Source organism: Pipistrellus hanaki, assembly GCF_964339955.1.
Source record: "Pipistrellus hanaki genome assembly, chromosome: 18".
Lineage (NCBI taxonomy): Eukaryota > Metazoa > Chordata > Mammalia > Chiroptera > Vespertilionidae > Pipistrellus > Pipistrellus hanaki.
In genome coordinates this window covers 13,519,050-13,534,921 of record NC_140520.1, presented here as the reverse complement: position 1 = coordinate 13,534,921, position 15,872 = coordinate 13,519,050, and the positions used below count along the sequence as shown (strand labels likewise).

General features: G+C 39.4%; 1 protein-coding gene across 5 annotated transcripts in view; it reads left to right on the top strand.

Annotated features, from left to right (window-relative positions):
- Positions 1-15,872, top strand: part of ASH1L (ASH1 like histone lysine methyltransferase) — a 93,510-nt gene that overhangs the window by 75,154 nt on the left and 2,484 nt on the right. For all 5 annotated transcript variants that reach the window (XM_084866669.1, XM_084866667.1, XM_084866668.1 and 2 more), the window contains 12 exons: positions 1,152-1,309; positions 2,414-2,566; positions 5,113-5,167; positions 5,251-5,383; positions 6,634-6,882; positions 7,714-7,800; positions 8,921-9,011; positions 11,412-11,550; positions 11,661-11,833; positions 12,416-12,582; positions 14,418-14,458; positions 15,287-15,588. In XM_084866669.1, coding sequence (XP_084722795.1) covers positions 1,152-1,309; positions 2,414-2,566; positions 5,113-5,167; positions 5,251-5,383; positions 6,634-6,882; positions 7,714-7,800; positions 8,921-9,011; positions 11,412-11,550; positions 11,661-11,833; positions 12,416-12,582; positions 14,418-14,458; positions 15,287-15,588 — 1,748 coding nt within the window. The remainder of the gene's footprint in view (positions 1-1,151; positions 1,310-2,413; positions 2,567-5,112; positions 5,168-5,250; positions 5,384-6,633; positions 6,883-7,713; positions 7,801-8,920; positions 9,012-11,411; positions 11,551-11,660; positions 11,834-12,415; positions 12,583-14,417; positions 14,459-15,286; positions 15,589-15,872) is intronic.

The window sequence follows — 15,872 nt, the reverse complement described above, 5'->3', positions numbered from 1 at the left end:
CTACACTGGAAGGTCAAGGGCACATACCTGGGTTGCAGGTTCTATCCCTGTTTGGGGGGGCTCTTTCTGGAGGCAGCTAATTATTGTGTGTGTCTCTGTCCCCCTCTCTCTTTCCCTTCCTCCCTCCTTTTCTAAAATCAATTAAAAAAAAACAACAAAAAAAACGCTTTTGATGCCCAGGCCACACCCAGGATCACTTAAACCAGAATTTTCAGAGATGAAATCCAGACATCAGTAATTTTTAAAGCTTCCCGAGTGATTTCAATGTGCAGCCAAAGTCAGGAACTATAAAATTGGCCTAATCTCCATTACACAGACCCATATTTGAGATTTATTCAAGGTAACATTGTATTATATGTATACTAGGGTAAAAATCAAATAATGGAATCATCAAAATCATATGTAGGGTCAATCAAGATACATGTAACTCATTTACATTTAGATCCATGTGGAGGTATTGCTTCTAGCATCGTTTGCCCAGTGCATATCCATCCTAAATATCTTTGCCTATATCTGCCAGTTCTCCTTCTCAGAGTTAATCCTAAGCCTGTACTTTATCTGGATAACTTTCTTTAGAATTTGTACAAATACTCCATTAAGTTCTACCTTCGAATCAGGTTGTTTCCATTGCCAAAATTTTTGTAGCCTTTAAGTCCTCAGGATTATCAATAAATAACATAGGAAATGTTATGTGAAAAAAATTTAGGATGCAAACCTGAATAATGTTTTCCCATATATAATTCTCTTTTTAAAGGCTGAATTCACTGATAAGTATTCATTTATAACATCTTTCTTTTTTTAAAAAAAAATTTTAAATTTTGTCTTGCTTTTTTTTGTTTTAAATATATTTTATTGATTTTTTACAGAGAGAAAGGGAGAGGGATAGAGAGCTGGAAACATCGATGAGAGAGAAACATTAATCAGCTGCCTCCTGCACACACCCCCACTGGGGATGTGCCTGCAACCAAGGTACATGCCCTTGACCAGAATTGAACCTGGGACCCTTCAGTCCACAAACCGACGCTCTATCCACTGAGCCACACCGGTTTCGGCCATTTATAACATCTTAATAGTGGCTTACATAGAACAGACATGTAATAAATGCTTATTGAATTAATGAATAAAAGAACTACTTTTTTCTTTCCTTGCAGGAACTTTGTATTAAAGCATCATGTGTTCTTGGTCCGAAACTGGGAGAAGATTCGGCAGAAACAGGAGGAAGTAAAGCACACCAGTGATAATATTCACTCAGCATCATTATATTCCCGCTGGAATGGCATCTGCCGAGATGATGGGAACATCAAGTCTGGTAAGGACTGAAAAAGTTTCTGCTAATTCCAAAAGGTTATCTCAAAGTAATTATACTTGTTACTTTCAAACAGTCTGTTCAGACATTCCTTTTAGTCTGTTCCAAAAAAGTTAAGATCCAAGCATATTAATACCAATCAACAATAGCCTGTCCCTCCCAGCTCCCCACCTTCCTGTTTCTACTGTGGGAAATAGGAAGAAGCCCCCTTCCGCCACCTCCCGGCATCACCTACAGCCTGACAGTCACTACACATGAGATAGAGGTGGTGGGGCCTTTGTCTTCTTTCCTACCTGGGAAATACCTTGCAGACAGGGTAAATAGTGAGGACAGAAGTAGAGGAAAATGACACCAGTGTTAATTTGAAGACTTTTTGCTTTCCCCCTCCCCCCCATTTAGATAGTATTATATACACAAACCAAATTAGCATGTCTAAATACTCTTTCTAACTGAAAATAGTGTTCAAAAGTTCATGCTCTTATTTTATTTCCCTCAGAAAGTACAGGCATTCTGCATTGTACATGAGGGATATTGATAAGCTAGGGACTAGATAGAAATTTGCCCCAAATTTTCTATCCTCTTAGTGATTTGATGGGCATAAATTCTCTAAGTTTATTATTCAATTAGTTCAAATCTTCTGGTAATAATAATAATTTCCTGAGTCTTTCATAGGTCAGGCACTGAGCTAGACACATTAAAAAGGTTTTTATTTCATCGGCATAATTACCTCATGAGGAAAATACTCCCGCTATTCCCATTTCACAGTTAAGAAACTGAGATACAGAGCGTCTAAGTAACTTACCCAAGATCATAATCTAATTAGTAGGGAAGCCACAGTAACAACACAGACTCATTTTGAAGCTCCGACTTTCAACTACTCCACTATGTAGCATTTGGCTACTAAAATAAGCTCCCTCTAACTTGCAGCATCTGTCTCTCTGGTAAACTTCATTGTTTTCTGATTTTCCTGTAAGGAGGAAAGAAAACTCTTATGACTTCCATTAATCACTTCAACAAAAATTGAGCAAGAGCAGAAAATCACTGGGGAAGAGAAAGCCACTTACAGCTCCTCTTTTCCTGAAGCTAATGTTCACTTTCTTCTTCCAGACGTCTTCATGACCCAGTTCTCCGCCCTGCAGACAGCCCGATCTGTTCGAACAAGGCGGCTGGCAGCGGCAGAGGAAAACATTGAAGTGGCTCGAGCAGCCCGCCTCGCCCAGATCTTCAAAGAGATCTGTGATGGTATCATCTCTTATAAAGGTGACCGTAACCACCCCACATTCCTTCTTCTTAGCTTTTTTTAAAAGTCATACCACTGATCCTCACTTGAAACAACCAAGACCAAGAATAAGTGACAATTTAGGATTAGGAAATTAGGAGGTATATTTAGTTCTTCCTTTTGTCAGAGTATAGAATTACAGGACTGATTATAGTCTTTGGGAATTGTTTTTAAATTCCCTAGATCTTATAAGTCAATTTTTTTGTATTTATTAGATTTACCATAAGTATTATATTTAGAAATCACTTTTTTTTTTAAGCTATGGCTTAGAAGCAGGTCTCTATCTTGGATAAAATTTTCCTGAATGAACAGTGAAATCTATAATAATAAAAGCATAATATGCTAATTAGACCAGGCAACCAAATGACCTTCTGGATGAAGCTGTGGCGGGGGCTGAGGCAGAGGTGGTGGGGGGTGATCAGGCAGAGGAGTTAGGGGTGATCAGGCAGGCAGGCAGAGTGGTTAGGGGCAATCAGGCAGGCAGGTAGGCGAGCGGTTAGGAGCCAGCAGTCCTGGATTGTAAGAGGGATGTCCAACTTCCAGTTTAGGCCTGATCCCACAGAGATCCTTTCGGGATTGGGCCTAAACCAAAAGTGGAACATCCCCCAAGGGATCCCAGATTTCGAGAGGGTGCAGGCCGCTCCCCACCCCCACCCCTATGCATGAATTTTGCGCACTTGGCCTCCTCTAGTATTAATATTTAAAAAAAAATAGTATGAACATATGGCATCAGTGGTTCTTAACCTTTTTTGTTTTGACAGATATTTTTGAGAATCTCAGAAAAGCTATGCACTCTTTCCCTAGAAAAAATGCATGTACATAATTTTGTATATATTTTGGAGGGATTACAGGCCCTACATTAAAAAAAAAAAAAAAAAAAAATTACGGTACTTCAAGATTTTTTAGCCCAGCCAGCGTGGCTCAGTGGTTGAGTGTCAATCTATAAACCAGAAGGTCATGGTTCATATCCTGGTCATGGCACATCCCCAGGTTGTGGGCTCAATCTCCAATGTGGGGCATTCAGGAGGCAGCCAATCAATGATTCTTCCTCATAATTGATAATTTCTATCTCCATTCCTCTCTGAAATCAACAAAAATATATTTTTAAGTTTTCATGCAAATATTTTTACCCTACCACATTTCTCTTTGAAGACACATCTTTTGTTAATCAGCTTAACAATAACCCACAACCTTCGGACCAACTTGAAGACACATCTTTTGGATATGTGTTGGGGCTAAGGTTGAGAAAGAAGAGAGGTATTAATTTTGGGTAGGTAGTTTGGTAATGTACATGACTTTTTATGACCAGAAAATTTGGAGGTATTTAAAATAAAATATTTTAACAAATAATTGCAGCTTTTACTGTCAGTTTTGGCTGGTCTTTCCCCTAAATTCTGCTCCTGGTCTGTTTTGCTCAGTGGAAAGAGCATTGGCCTATGGGTTTGATTCCGGTCAAGGGAACATACTTTGGTTGCAGGCTCGATTCCTGGCCCTAGCAACCAATCAGTGTGTGTCTCACATCGATGTTTCTCTCTTTGTGTCTCTCCCCCTTCCTTCCACTCTTTCTAAAAATCAATCAAAAAATATTCTCAATTGAGGATAAACAAATTCTGGAGAATTTTTTTCTCTTTTCTTTCTGTACTTTTCATATTTGAGTATCTTTTTACAGTTTTGTTAACCTAAGATCATAGAGAAGGAAGGAGGACCAATCTGTCCGAAAATGTAAAATTTTGTGGCACCTATACCCTTTCCGTTCCCAAAAGGTCACAGTCTGCATTTTCAACCAGCCCCATGTGGTCTAATGTGAAACTGTAGTACATCTCCCATCCAAGTACTAACCAAGCCTGACCCTGCTTAGCTTCTGAGATCAGATGAGATCGGGAGTGTTCAGGGTGGTATGGCCATAGACTGAAACTGTAGTACATCTAATGTCCATTATATTCTGAGTATGAAACAATAGGCTTTTTTCTATACCTTATATAGTAAGTTGCTAGAAAGGAAATAAGGTAGCACTGAGAAGAAGCCCCACCGCATGACTTCCGTTTTTATAATACAAAGTAACTATTATGAACAAAAGGATTCCAGAAAATATTTACAGTACTAAATTATTCATTACCTAGAATTTAATTGAATTCAAAACAATGGAGTAATATTAGTGAGAGCTAGAAGACATTTTTGAATGAGATGATCTTTGCTGTCATAATTTATTGAGCTGAAATTTGCACCAAGCAGCCTACCTACATAAGTTCCCATCTCTCATTCTTATTGAAAATTTTTCTCATTACCCATCAAACATAGTGTTATATTTCAAGCATATATGCTATATCTTTTATATTCCAAGTAATTCTGAAAGTACCTTCTGATCCCTGCCTTTACCCCCATTTCTAAAAAATATTTGCATTTGTCATAGCACAATATTTTTTTTTCTAACTGTTAATTTTGAAGATTCTACTTTTTCATTTATGAGTTAATACTTGTTTCTCTTGTATCATTTAGCCCTTCTGCTAAACCTTGTATTCTCCTGCAGATTCTTCCCAACATGCATTGGCAGCACCACTTTTGAACCTCCCCCCAAAGAAGAAGTAAGTCACATATGTGGGAATCATCTGAATTTCTTTTTTAAAGTACCAACTGTACCAGACTGACACCTGGCTTTCTGTTCCAGGAATGCTGAGTACTATGAGAAGATCTCTGATCCCCTAGATCTTTCTACCATAGAGAAGCAGATCCTCATTGGTTATTATAAAACAGTGGAGGCTTTTGATGCTGACATGCTCAAGGTCTTTCGGAATGCTGAGGTATTTCTCACTGACTTGAAACACAGATTTAAGAAGTTTGTTCTGAAGAACTATTCGGGGAATTTTAAGATTTTTACCCTCTTTTAGAATTTTTATATTTCTTGTTAAGAAAGGCAGTCATTTTTTGAGTGCCCTTAGGGTAAAGATTACATTGTACTAAATATTATTGAATCTTGTATTATAAAGACATTGATATGACTAAAATAGAAGTTAAGTCATACTTGCAAAAAGCAGTTTTTATAAAAACCTAATTTAAATATTAAACCTTTATATTTACATAATATAGACATTTTACTACATTTAAATCATATCCACAGTTTCTTTCCTCAAAACAATAAGTATATGTGAAATACACAGAATATTATAGGTAAAAATAGTTGTAAATGTATCTTAAGAATGGAATTGAGGGGTACTTTGAATACATTTTAGAATAGGTGAAGTTTTGGGGCTGGGTGTGAAGGTAAAGGAAATGAAGGACATCTGTAATACTGTCAACAATTAAAAAAAAGAAAAAAAGACTAGGTGAAGCTTATTAGAGAAAATGTGATTTTGAACTGATATAAAGGAGAGGATGGAATACTGTATGATACAGAGAAGAGGAAGTTATTCTGTGATTTTGAAATACCTTGGAGAGGTATTTGAAGGATAAAAGGCTACTAGAAGATGTACTGCTATTTGTAATACTTTAAACAATAAAATAAAAAAATTTTAAATAAAACATTTACACTTAATGAAATTTTTAGAAAAAGGCTACTAGATGAAGGAAGAATTGAGGTTGAAGACAAGAAATGAGAGAAAAACAGACATGTGGGAGAAGAATTAGGGCAGTGCTGAATTATAACATGTTTTTTACTGAAACCCAGCTTTCATATGTATATTTAAAGCTTGTAGCTATGTCCCTAATATCTGCAAGACAAAGCTAAATGGAGAGCTTCTCCACAACATTATTCTTGTGACATTAATTCACGTTTCATGGTCACTGTATAGTTGATCACGTGGACAGTAAGACCTGTGAAAGGAGTTGAATATTTGACAGCAATAGAAAAAATGGAAAAATTACCATGCAGATTCTAATGTTAATTCATTTTAGTTCAGTTTAAGTTGTTTTCAAATGCCTGGCACTATATTCGATAGTATTGAAAGTCTTAACCAAAATGGGAGGATAAAGAAAAATCCTGCTACCTCTTCAAGTATAGTTTTAAGCCATATTGAGAAGATGAAACATGATTTCTTTCTTCTGCTTTCTTCAGAAGTACTATGGGCGTAAATCCCCAATTGGAAGAGATGTTTGCCGCCTACGAAAGGCCTATTATAACGCTCGGCATGAGGCATCAGCCCAAATTGATGAGATTGTGGGAGAAACAGCAAGTGAGGCAGACAGCAGTGAGACCTCAGTCTCTGAAAAGGAGAATGGGCATGAGAAGGATGATGATGTTATCCGCTGTATCTGTGGCCTCTACAAGGACGAAGGCCTCATGATCCAGTGTGACAAGTGCATGGTGAGGGTCAGGAGGTGAAGCAGAAACCTAGTCCCGATGAACAGAGTGACCGTACTCAAAGCAGCAGCTCATGCCTCTTTTGGCTTGGCTTGACAGCTTTTTATGAACTTTAACTTTGTCTTGGTTTCTGTTATCCCCCACTGTTCACCATATTGTCTTTCTCCTTTTTTATGTCTTTCTCTTTCATTTTTCCCTTTTCCTACCTCCCATTTTTTCTGCCCATTTCCCACTGTACATGACTTACATAATATGGATCAAAAAGAATTATGGTATTTAGGATAGTGTTTTACCTTGCAAAACAGTAGAGGTACTACACACTGTATAACATTAACACAGATGGAATGTAATTTATAGAGCTCCTGATGAAAAGTGAAGGCCTGGATTTGAACCTTGGTATCTATTTACTGAACTTACATGGAAAATGGAGCTATGAGTAACACATAGGATTGTTGGGAGAATTAGATAAAGATAAGTAAAAATATTTTGTAACTGTAAAGCCTTTCCAATAATAGTATCATTGATATATGTTATTTAGTAAGTAATAGTTTGGTACTGTGTTCATTCTCCCATTCTCTATCCATCTTCCCATTTTGTTTGCCCAGATCTATCTATTGTGAACTAAACTGTATACTTGTGTTCAGATAAGTCCTTACTCTTTTTCCCCTATTTTATCATTTATCTCTAATGTTTTACATACCCACTTACCCCTTAGTTCATTCCTGTTTTACTTTTCCCTCTCCTATTGGTTAAATATTTTTATTCTTAGCACCCAGGACTTCTCTCAGTAAGTCTAAGACACCCCTGTCCCCCCACGCATTTTTTTCCCTACAGGTGTGGCAGCACTGCGATTGCATGGGATTGAACTCAGATGTGGAGCACTACCTTTGTGAGCAGTGTGACCCAAGGCCTGTGGACAGAGTAAGCTGCCCTCTGATAATACTCTGATCTAAAAGTAGGAGATATGGGATATGATATTTTATCAGCCCTGCTCCTGACATACTGAATTTTCTTTGATAAATCACTCAGCCTCTCTGGGCCTCAGTTTCTTATACTTTACATTGAGAGTAATAATTCCGCCCTTCCTTTCTTAGGAGTGGGATCAAAGGGAAAATAAAACACCTAGAAATATATGGAAGGAATGATACTCTGAAACTATGGTGGGTTTTGTGTGTGTGCATTTGTTTCTTTTTATTGATTTTTAGAGAGAGATAAAAAACATCAATGAGAGAAACATCGATAGGCTGCCTTTTGCACGCCCCCTAAGGGGTTTGAGCCCACAACTGGGGCATGTGCCCTGATCCAGAATCGAGCCTGGGATCTCTTAGTGCATGGGTTGATGCTCAACCACTGAGTCACACCAGCCAGGCAAAACTATGGTTTTTATCAACACTCAGCTATTTAAAAGAAGTAGTTTGTAAAGCCCAGAACTTGAGTACTCTAAATACCATTTATATTAAGCAGTGTTTAAATAAAAAAAGCACTGGACTCAGAGTCAGCAAAGGTTACCCTTAGCCACACACTCCAGGAGAGACTATAGATTAGATAATTTGCCCAAGTTATTATGTGGGCTTTTGATCTTAGCTCTGCCATATTTATGTCTGTCATTTTTTATTTTATTTTTTTTTAACAGTGGTGCTGGTGTTATTTTGAGTCGACAGTTCTTTGTTGTGAGGGATGCATTGCAAAATGTTTGGCTTCCATGGCCCTTGGGCACTAAATACTGTAGCAAACTCCCCCAGTTGTGACCAAGTTTCCCTTCACACATTTTCAGATGCTCTCTAGGTGGCACAGAGCAACCACACAATTAGTGCTTCAGAACATATGGTTTGGGGTACTTAGCCTGTCTGTTTTATCTTCTACTTTCATTTTCCCAGTTGCTTTCATCTTTTATTATATATCTGTGATGTACTGAAATGACTAAACAGTAAGTTTTACTTGGTTGGGAATTCTTGGTTTTAGTATCTTCCTCTTGAATAGAGATGAGCAGGCTGGATGTAGTAGTCCCAGCCCTTATCCATTGGCTTTTTGCTCTTATCAGGAGGTACCCATGATCCCTCGGCCCCACTATGCCCAACCTGGATGTGTCTACTTCATCTGTTTGCTCCGAGATGACTTGCTTCTTCGTCAAGGTGCGTACACAGGAGCTGGCCCTACTTGTCAAAACAGACCTTTGTGATTACTAGGAGGTGTCAGCTGCTGCATAGTAGTCATTGTCTCCATATGACCATTAGTAGCAATAGAATAAAGGTTTTTATATCTTTCAGTCCTTAGGCTTACATGCACTTTCCCTCCACCAAATAAAACTAATGTGGCGAGAACATGGTCTTATAAAGCTAATTATAAGCCTAGGAAGGACATGTAGGATTCTAAAAGATGGAAGACCTCCCTCAGGTCCCTCTTATAGTCTAGAGTTGATTATCGCCATTAGATTGCTGGTTGAATTTATTATTTTATTTTATTTTATTTTTTTTATTTTTTTTTTAATAAGTTTTTATTTTTCATATTATTACAAATGTTCCTCCCCCCCCACCACCATTGCTCTCCTCCACCAGGTTCCCACCCCACCCTCTGCCCTTTCCCCTCTCCCCATTGTCCTCATCCATAGGTGCACAGTTTATGTTCAGTCTCTTCCCACGCCGCCCTCTCCCCTTTTCCCCAAGAATCGTCAGTTCACTCCCCTTCCATACCTCTGATTCTATTATATTCAACAGTTAATATTGTTCCTCAGATTTTTTTAATTTCCTTGGTTTTTAGATTCACTTGTTGATAATTACGTATTTGTTGTTCATAATTTTTATCTTTGTTTACTTTCTCTTCTGAAAGAACCCCCTTCAGCAATTCATATAATTCTGGTTTGGTGGTGATGAACTCCTTTAGCTTTTTTTTATTAGTGAAGCTCTTTATCTGGCCTTCGATTCTGAGTGATAGCTTTGCTGGGTAGCTTATTTTTGGCTGTAGGTTCTTGCTATTCATCACCTTGAATATTTCTTGCCATTCCCTTCTGGCCTGCATGGTTTCTGTTGAGAAGTCAGCTGACAATCGTATAGGTGCTCCTTTATAAGTTACTACCTTCTTTGCTCTTGCTTCTTTTAATATTCTCTCTTTATCTTTTGCTCTTGGAATTTTAATAATGATGTGTCTCGGTGTGGTCCTCTTTGGATTCCTTTTGTTTGGAGTTCTGTGCGCTTCCTGGACTTGTAAGTCAAATTCTTTCACCAGGTGGGGGAAGTTTTCTGTCACTATTTCTTTCAGAATGTTTTCGATATCTTGCTCTCTCTCATCTTCTGGAACCCCCATAATTCTGATGTTGGTTCGCTTGAAGTTGTCCCAGAGGTTTCTTACATTATCTTCAATTTTCTGGATTCTCTTGCCTTCTAGCTTCTGTGGAGGAGTGTCTTCTGGCTCTTTATGTTCCAAATCTTTGACTTGATTCTTGCGATCTTCCCTTCTGTTTTTAGGACTCTGTAGAATATTTTTTATTTCAGACAATGTATTCTTTATTTCTTGTTGATCCCTTATCATTTCTTGTTGACTCCTTATTAATTCTAGTTGATCTCTTTTCATATCCTCATAGGCCTTATCCATCTTTTCTAGGAAATTCTTGAAAAACCTTATAAGCGTAGATTTGAACTCTATATCCAGACGCTTTTTGTCCTCCATTTCTTTCGTTTGTGATCTATTTTGTTGTCGCATTTCGCAGTTACAGATGGGACGGGGTTTCAGGGTGGAGCCTGCAGCTTTGGCTTCCGTCAGCCCCGCCCTATGCGGGTCCTTCAGTGCTCGCTGCCGGCGCCTCTGAGAGAAAGGTGCCCTCGATTTTCGCCTGCTGCCAAACAGTCTATGCTCTCCCACAATGAGCCCAGTATTGGGGTTCAGTTCAGTTGGAAGTGGAGTTGGAGGTGGCGTTCACAGCAGTCTGGAGCCCCAGTCTCCTTCCCGTCAGGGCAATCCCGCGGCACAGCCGACCGTCCCTTCTCTGGGGGCAGTGTGCGCGCCTCCGGGACCTCCTTTCTCCGCTACCCCGGGGTTCCGACTTACAGCCCAGCTCCCTATGGCTGAGCCTGAGTCCCCGGGGTCTGGCCCAGAACTGGGGTTCAGAGCAGTTGGGGGCCCAGCACAGTCGGAGTTTTATCTCCTTTCCGCTAGGGAACGCCCGCCAGGCACTCGGCCTCCCTCCTCTCCGGCTCCGTCCTCTCCGCGCTCGCTGCGTGTCTCCGTACCTTAGGCTTTTACAGCTCCTCCGTGCTTCCTTCTGGTTTTCTCCTTGCTTCTTGTTGTAGGATTTCCAGTCAGTCGACTTTCCTGTAGTTCTGGGTAATGTCCATTTTATATTTTAGTTGTATTTTATTAAAATTGTTGTGTGCGGCTGCGGCTAGTTGCCTACCCGAGCAGCCATCTTGGATTCTCCTGAATTTATTATTTTAGATTTTAACTTCTTTCTATGTAGACCTGGGGCCAGACCAGTGGATGCTTAACAGAATTGATGCAGGAATGATTTTAACCTTCTCCTGTGTTCTCTGCGTTCCTAGGTGACTGTGTATATCTGATGAGGGACAGTCGGCGCACGCCTGATGGCCACCCAGTCCGTCAGTCCTATCGACTGTTATCTCACATTAACAGAGATAAACTTGACATCTTCCGAATTGAGAAGCTTTGGAAGAATGAAAAGTATGTGTGGAGGACGTATGGCTCTGCCGCTCTGCCCTGCCTGCACGGAGCTGAATAAGCACTGCGATCGTGCCAATCGGCTAACCCTCTCCCTCTCTCTGTCTTCTTAGAGAGGAGCGGTTCGCCTTTGGCCACCATTACTTCCGGCCCCATGAGACCCACCATTCTCCATCCCGTCGGTTCTATCACAATGAGCTGTTCCGAGTGCCGCTCTATGAGATCATTCCCTTGGAGGCTGTGGTGGGGACCTGCTGTGTGCTGGACCTTTATACATATTGTAAAGGTAAGTGATCTGGGCAACTTAAGAAATGACCTCCTGTACCCTAGTCATTGAGCTAAAATTGCCTGCTTCATTTTTATTGTCTCTGTTTCATAAAAGATTGTCCAAGGCTTTTTCAGAGAGCTATACTGTATCATTTTCTTTCTTTTACCTAGTGCTGGGTACTGAATAATGTTAATTCTCTCTTCTTTATATTTTTTATCTGTAATACTGTATAGTTAACACTCTGTTAGTATTTGTGGGATAAAGTGTTCATTTCCAAAAGTGCTTTCCTTATTTATCTGCCTTTCTTTTCCCATGACTTCCCCATATTCTGCTCTGTTTTTCTTCTAAATCTTCAAAAATCCCTACAGCGCTTTATCTACATTTCTGGTTTCTTTCCATCCTATATTATCCCCAACTTGCTATACCCTTTTTCCTTTGTTGTTGCTAGTGTCTGAGAATTCTCCTTTCTGCTGCAGTCACCAAGTGCTTAGTAATAGCTGCAGTGTTTCCCTCTTAAAGAATCTAACTGCTCTCCCGGTGGTGTGGGGTACTCTCTGGGCAGCTCGGAGAGAGACTGTTTAACAGTGTTTGGACCCGTAGGAAGACCCAAAGGAGTGAAGGAGCAAGATGTGTACATCTGTGACTATCGGCTTGACAAGTCAGCACACCTGTTTTACAAGATCCACCGGAACCGCTATCCTGTCTGCACCAAATCCTATGCCTTTGATCACTTCCCCAAGAAGCTCACTCCCAAAAGAGATTTCTCTGTAAGTCTCCTTTCTCTCCTAATTGTACATGTCAGGACAACGTAGTTCATACATGGAATTCACAGAGTAAGAATTCTCAAGTGGCATCCTGTTTCCATCCCAAATTCAGGAAGTCTTTATTTCTGTTTGGGATGTGTGAGCAGCATAAATGCATTTATTCTGCACTTCCTGGCATGAGCTGTGTCTCAGGAAATTTTTTTATTTCCTGGCTAAACTTTAGTTGTTTTTTTCTCTTGTTTTCTCTCTCACTTTTTTAATCTTTGCCCTTGAGCCCCATATTGTAGTTTTTTGTTTTGTTTTTCACACCCATAATTTTAAGAAGCAGGTAGAATCAAGAACCCTGAGAAACCTTTTGTGAAAATTATTCAGTGTTTTTTTCTTTTTGTCCCTGTATTTAAAATGTAAGGCATCATTATATAAAAATTTAAAGTACAAAGCATTCAGAAAAAAAAGTATAAGCCCTGGCAAGTAGCTCAGTTGGTTACAGGGTCATCCCAATACCCTAAGTTTCCAGTTCAATATCCAAGAAAAAGAAGCAGCAACTGATGAATGCATAGATAAGTGGAACAACAAATCTCTCTTCCTCTCTTTCATTTCTTCTCTCTCTCCTCTCCCTACCTTTCTGTCTCTAAAATCAATCAATAAATTTAAAAAATATATACAGCCATGCACTATATAACAATGGTGGTCCCATAAAATTACAATGGAGCAAAAATTTTCTCTCACTAATGACACTGGAGCATCATAGCTCAATGCATTGCTCAGATGTTTGTGGTGATGCTGGTGTAAACAAACCTACTATGCTGCCATTCATATAAAAGCACATACAATTATATACAGTACATAATACTACTTGTTAATGATAAATGACTGTTACTAGTTTATGTGTTTACTACACTTTTATAGTTATTTTAAAGTGTACTATTTCTGTTTGTTTGTTTGTTTTTTAAATTGCTGTAAACAGTATCCCATGTTACACCAGCAGCAGCCTCACACATCTCATGTTTACATTTTTTTATTGCATCATTTTCTCATGCTTAATTTAAACCTTGTGTTGTTTTATAAGTTTGGTATAGCCTCAATGTAAAGTGCAGTGTTTATAAAACAATAGTTTACAGTAATGTTCTAGGCCTTTACATTCACTCCCCACCCCTACCCAGTTACTAACTCACCCAGAGCAACTGCCAGTCCTGCAGCCTCTATTCATTGTAAGTACACTATACAGGTGTACCATTTTTTAATATTTTATAAATTGTTGTGAACATACTCCTCGGATTATTTTATGCCATTCATTATTCTGTAAAGATTTTGGTCACTCATTCATCTATTTGCTATAATGAAACCCTGGATTAGCTCTTCTCATCCTGTCTTCTTATAAGTGAGCCTGTCAAAATTCATAGCTATCATCCTGGAATGCTTAGCAATAATCTAACCAGAAAGCAAACCTTTATGCCCGTGTTTTTCCCAGTATTACTTTTAGATTTCTCTAAACAGTATTTTATATTCTTTCTACCCACCACCAAGCCCTGCCTCTCATCTAGATTTCTCTGGTCCTACTTGCTCAGTCAACAGCTCACTGATTAGCTTTGAAACCTCTACGTTAACTACTTAAAAGCTGGGATAGGGCAAAAAGAACTGTGAGCCTTTTGGCTTACAGATTAATAGAAGTATGAACTTCGGACTTTAAAACATAGTCACTCAGCTTGTAAGGGCTTCAGCCCTATTTTTTTCTTTCTTTACCTCCCCACCTCTCTATCCTGAGTTAGCCCCTGATTATATGATCCAGCTTTGTCAGCTTCTACTGTACACTCACTGCTTCCTTTTCTTCTCTGCAGCCTCATTATGTCCCAGACAACTACAAGAGGAACGGAGGGCGGTGAGTCCATGGGGATGTGAAAAGCCTGAGGGATTTACCAACAACCCCTAAGACTGGGGATTCTCTGACAGAGTAGCCCAATGTTGTGCTAACAGTAAGGGCGGGCAGAGAGGGAGATTTTGCAAGGATTACAGATAGAGAAGAGAATTTGGAACAGAACTCCATACAGATTAAGAAAACTCTCTTTTTTAGATTTCTGCACACTTTGCCTATTTCTCCAAAGTTGACCAACTGTTAAGACTTTTGTCAAGGCACAGTTTTAGCTGAGCAGTTTGAGTTTGTAATTTTTATTTATGTTTGCTTTGTATATAATGGGTATTCTTGGAAAAAGAGCACAAAAGTCTTATCTTCTTTTTCTGTTGAATGGTGGCATAACAACTGCTTTACCTACTTCAGTAGCTTACCATAAGGGAAAAAATATTTAATAATAGATATGAAAAGAGATTTAGAAAAAGTAAAAACTTCATTTAAATACTTACTGTAGTTGGACTACAAAGTTGTATCATACTTCTTCCCTGTAGTAATGAAGCATTCAGAACTAGCTAAGCAATTTAACCAACTCTGGTATATTTTATGAATTTGTTGGATTTCTGAAAGAAAAGAAAAATTGAATTTTACAAATCGAAATTAAGTTTCAGAGGAAAGTAATGGTTTGTTCAAATAATAATAAAGTGAAGACCAGAGCCAAGTTCCTTGCCCATTGAGCCAAGGCTGTTAATAGCTAGGCTTCAGAGTCTCAACCCACCCTGAGGTCTCTTCCCTTCATGCCCCATCCAACCCCAAATGCCCTTCTCAGCCTTACGCTAAGTTCACATATCCTTCTGGCAGATCATCCTGGAAGTCTGAGCGCTCAAAGGCACCCCTAAAAGACTTGGGCCAGGAGGACGATGCTCTGCCCTTGATTGAAGAGGTTCTGGCCAGTCAGGAGCAAGCAGCCAACGAGATGGCCAGCCTGGAGGAGCCAGAACAGGAAGGGGCCACTGCCGAAGTCAGTGAGGGCGGGAAAAAAACAGAAGAGAGCAGTCAAGAAGCTCAACCAGCCTGTACCCCTGAGGAACGACGGCATAACCAGCGGGAACGACTCAACCAGATCTTGCTCAATCTCCTTGACAAAATCCCTGGAAAAAATGGTAAGAAGAATCAGGATTTAAGGTAAATAGAAAATGAGGGAGATGGATGAAAAAGAACAACTTCTAATTAGAATAGAATGGTATAGTTCTTTAATGGGCCTGCTTTTAGTTATATATTGGGAATGAAACTGGGAGGTGAGAAGCTCTCCTTCCTAGATAGAGACCAGCTTCTACCTAGCTGGGGGAAGGCCTAAATTGCTTAAAGGTCAGAAAAGCAATCATGGAAGTCCTCTGATCTGAGAACTCAGATCTGGAGTAAGGAGTAGGCCAGTGGTATTTGATCA